The following is a 4,206-nucleotide window of genomic DNA, read 5'->3' as shown; positions in this document are numbered from 1 at the left end:
ACATGTACAGTATGAATTGATTTATAAAATATTCATAATTTCAATGTTCTGGAAACGTAGCTTCAGTGTCAAGCAGAGTGTCTCTGTGGTAGCCCCCTTCCATCTCTCCCAATTTCCCTCCATTTCGCATCTTTCTATTCTTTGCCTATTACTCCTTTCAACCAGTGGTTCTGATTTGCCAGATCAACAAAACCAAACTTAGTACCAGTTTATTTTTTTAAAAGAGCATCTTTATTATTTCTCCATGCTGAACACAGCACCGAGCAGAAACGTTTAATACATATATGTCAGTCTGGTGGCTTTGGCGCCACCTCTGCCCAGAACAAACTGATGGCAGTTGCTCAATTGTTACCAATCACAGTGCAAGTGAAGGGGGAGGGGAGGGTGGTGAAGAAGGTATCCCGAGATCTCTTGGAGCAAATAGTCCCAAACACAGCATGATGTTCAAAATAAATTACAAAAATTAAATAGTATAAATAAGCTGAAATTTAAGTTAGGAAGAGTCCCAGAGTGTGGGTGTTGGCAACAACCAGCCCACAGGAGAGGTAGCTGTGGAGGTGACAGGGGTGTTTCCAAGGCTCAGACCCCTGTCTCCTGTTGGTCCACTGAGGTCATTGGGTTCCTCAAAGCTGCCAGGCCACTCAGGCGTTCAGCTCCAGGTCGGCGACGTATTCCTGGACCCAGTCCTCACTGGGGTTGGCACAGACCTGCCGGCCTCTTCTGGTTTGGAAGCTGTGGAGAGGAATGGAGGGTTACACACTGGGGAGTCCAGCAGGTGAACCCTGGCTCCGCCGTGGCCCTCCACCCCACTCTGTGCTGGGCAGCTCAGGGCCTCCTTGCTCTCTCAGGGACCCTCCACCTATCTCAATCCAGAGAGCTCTTCCCACTGACTCAGGGAGCCCCTCAGAGGATCCTGCTGCAGCCCCCTCTTCCCCTCCCTTCCCTCTGGGCTGGGCCAGCCCCTGCCCTGACTCTGCAAGCCCCTGGCCAGGCCAGGCCACATCTCAGCGACCTGGGTCCTGCATAGTTGATAGGATCTCCTGGAGGACGGGGCCCTTCTGTGCCCCTGGGCACTGCCCCCCCCCCCCACATCCTCTCTATCTCCCCAGGGATGGGCAGGAAGACTGGCACTTACATGACACCAGGCTTGGAACACTGGCTGCTGGTCTCAAAATAGTCGACGATGTATGTACGTGGAATCTGCCGAGGCGCATAGGTGAAGCAGCAGGCGGTCGGGGTGTCAGCACCAACTGTAGAGGAAGGGACAGAATGAGCCTGAGTCACAGTTCAGGAGCAAAGGCAAGATCTGAGAGCTAATCCCTGAGAGGGTGAGGAAGACAGCCTTGCTCAGGGCGTGGGCTGGGAGACAAGGTCACTAGAAGGCTCTGGGCATTTTTGTTTAGAAGAATCCCTGTCTCTGCCCTTGCTTCTGAATGTATCCTCGTTCTCTTTGAGTCTTCATTGTGGGTACTGTCTTTCTTTTTGTGATCCAGACATCCAAGCAGACTGTTCTGTAATCTCATCTCCCTTCAGGCAATCCTGTCTGATTCAAGAAGCCATACCCCAGCAAGAGAGAAACCTTGGACATATCTCCTGTGACATCCAAGGAAAGAGCTCTTGGGGGACCTAGAATGGGTTAGCTGCAGAATAACACCACCGGGCAGTAACAAGACTTGGATTCTGTCTCTGGTGAACTCACTTGCTTAGGTCTCTACTTTGCCATCTGTAAAATGGGACTATTGCTCCCCTACCCGACCCTGGCTCTCAGATATGGGGACAAGGCTAGTTAACACCCTTTGAATGAAAATACAAGTCTTGCAGAAAAAAAGCAACGATGCTTTATGGTCCTTTAAGAAGTTCTCTGTTTTCTCTTGGAGGCTCTCAAGACCACAAAAAAAGATGGTTGTGGTCTGACCGTGGCCAGAGAGCAGGGATACCCACTGCAGCAGCTCAGACTCACCTGGTGCAGACAAGACCTGGCTGCAGAGGGCCATGGTGCAGAGGAGGACGGCCAGGGCAGCCCCGGAGACCTTCATGATGCTGAGCAGATGAACTGTGAGCTCGCTTGTCAGGAGAGCAGAGATGGGATCAGGCACTCACTGCTGGCTGCGTCCTTCTGCTTTGTGAAGCCATCTCCCCTGCTCTTTATAGGCAGCCCTGTGGATGAGGAAATGGAATCCCGGGGTGAGGTGGGAAATTTTTAAGCATAGGCTGAGTGTTGCACAACTCAGGGTCCTGGGTGACCACGGGGGTACAGGATATCCAAGAATAGCTTCTCTGAGCTGTAAGTCTGAGCCCACAACTCGTGACTTGTTCTGGTTTCTTGTGAGGAAATGGTTTCCCCCGAGAGCAGGAGGAGAGAAGTGTGTCTTGACTCCGGGCTATTCTTAGCCGGTCCCTTTCCATAGAACCTATACATGAACTCTCCAGCCCCGTCCAACCCACGGGGCTGAAACGTCTGTGCTTCCCCAGCTGCCCTAACCACTCAGATGGGGTAGATGTGATGATGTTGTGGAGGGTGGCACAGCCTCGACTGGATGTAAGAAACGGAAGTAAGGAGTCCCTGCTAGGGGACTAGGAAGGATGAGGTCATGGTTCTGTCATTCGTCCACTCATCTAACAGTCATTGAATGACTAGGGTCACTGGGTTAAATACTAGTTGAGGATCATAAAGAAACATTAGATGTGGGTGTTAATATGTCAGGAGCCTAAAAATATTTATACCTGGTAACTTGAACACATTTCTAGGAAAGAGTTCTAAAGAAACCAACCCAAATAAGAAAGCATCTTCCAACATGAACATATATTTGACCCAGCATCATTTATAGCTCCAAAATAAGGAGACCCAAGTGTTCCTCTATCAGAAATGATAAAGTAAAATATGGCACATCCACTGGCTTGCTTATTATTAAGCCCTTAATCTGAATGGAGTATAGTAGAATAATATCCGTTACAAAAATGTAAGATGAGCACTGGCTGGTTTGGCTCAGTGTAAAGAGCATCAGCCTATGGACTAAAGGGTCCTGGGTTCAATTCCAGTCAAAGGCACATGCCCGGGTTGCAGGCTCGGTCCCCAGTGTGGAGCATGCAAGAGGCAGCCGATCAATGATTCTCTGTCATCATTGATGTTTCTGTCTCTTTCTCCCCCTCCCTTCCTCGCTGAAATAAATAAAAATATATTAAAAAATGTAAGATGGGGAGAAATGTAAGATGAAAAATTATACAAATTGTACAAGATGAAGAATTATACAAATACATACACACATAATGACAAATATTATAACCATATACATATGCTAGGCAAGAAAAAATAAAAAGCATTGGAAGTAAATGCCCCAATGCTGCAATAGTACTTATATGTATGTGTGAAAGATCTATGGATGGCTATTTTTCTTATTTTTCTCTATTTCTGCAGTTTCCTCATTTTTTAAAAATTTATATTTATTGATTTCAGAGAGGAAGGGAGAGGGAGAGAGAGATTAAAAACAATGATGAAAGAGAATCATTGATCAGCTGCCTCCTGCAGACCCCACACTTGGGGACTCAGCCCACAATCCAGGCATGTGCCTTGGCTGGGAATTGAACCGTGATCTTCTGGCTCATAGATCGACACACAACCACTGAGCCACGCCAGCTGGGTATTTTCTCAATTTTTTAACGTGAACATGTTTGACCTTCCTAGTCGGCTCACCAATTTACAAACACATTTTGTTTTAAAACATTTACAGCAACCCTGGTTGGAAAGTAGGTTGTTGTCGATTATTTAATTTTAATTTGAGAGAAATATACCAAGTTTCTGTCCAAGGGCCTTTGCTAAAATGAAGTGTTGATTTCCATGTCTCTGAACTATTTTAAGGAACCTGTATAATATTTACATAAATAATGCCAAATTCAAAGCAGTTTTCTGTTTTTATTCTTTTTGATTCATAATGTCAGTGGTGTGAAAGGGCCTACTTTCTCAGGTCTGTATGGTTTTTCCTTCTCCATTCTTTATTATTTTATTGTTACATAATGAATAGGCATAAGTGACATTTTATAATGAGAAACAGATTTAGTTCTTCTTAATGACCTTTGTCCTCTAGATGCCCCTGGTCTACTAGGAGGGGCGGAATATATATAAACAGGTAACCACAGCACTTAGAAGAAAGTGCTAAGATTCCTGGGGGGAAATAAAGGAGGGGGAGGAAGCAATGACCTCCCTTTGGA

The 4,206-nt window shown here is 46.4% G+C and overlaps 1 protein-coding gene across 1 annotated transcript; it reads right to left on the bottom strand.

The window, feature by feature from the left end:
- Nucleotides 1–238: 238 nt before the first annotated feature.
- LOC138993923 (C-C motif chemokine 3-like) lies at nt 239–2,186 on the bottom strand. Its single transcript, XM_070393420.1, has 3 exons — nt 1,961–2,186; nt 1,136–1,250; nt 239–732 (listed from the first exon to the last, which is right to left on the bottom strand). The coding sequence occupies exons 1-3, from the start codon at nt 2,034–2,036 to the stop codon at nt 642–644; spliced, it is 282 nt and encodes a 93-aa protein (XP_070249521.1). The 5' UTR covers nt 2,037–2,186; the 3' UTR covers nt 239–641.
- Between the last annotated feature and the right edge of the window lie 2,020 nt (nt 2,187–4,206).

This window comes from Myotis yumanensis, unplaced genomic scaffold (assembly GCF_028538775.1).
Source record: "Myotis yumanensis isolate MYYU_CA2020_CCGP unplaced genomic scaffold, mMyoYum1.0.hap1 SCAF_16, whole genome shotgun sequence".
Taxonomy (NCBI): domain Eukaryota; kingdom Metazoa; phylum Chordata; class Mammalia; order Chiroptera; family Vespertilionidae; genus Myotis; species Myotis yumanensis.
This window is presented reverse-complemented; position numbering and strand designations above follow the sequence as displayed.

Bases quoted from the DNA above. Each gene is read 5' to 3' on its own strand.
- LOC138993923 (XM_070393420.1), bottom strand. From the start codon at position 2,036: ATGAAGGTCTCCGGGGCTGCCCTGGCCGTCCTCCTCTGCACCATGGCC. The intron at 1,251-1,960 runs GTGAGTCTGAGC...CTTCCTCTACAG, and splicing joins CCAGGTCTTGTCTGCACCAG to TTGGTGCTGACACCCCGACC. The intron at 733-1,135 runs GTAAGTGCCAGT...TCCTCTCCACAG, and splicing joins TGTTCCAAGCCTGGTGTCAT to CTTCCAAACCAGAAGAGGCC.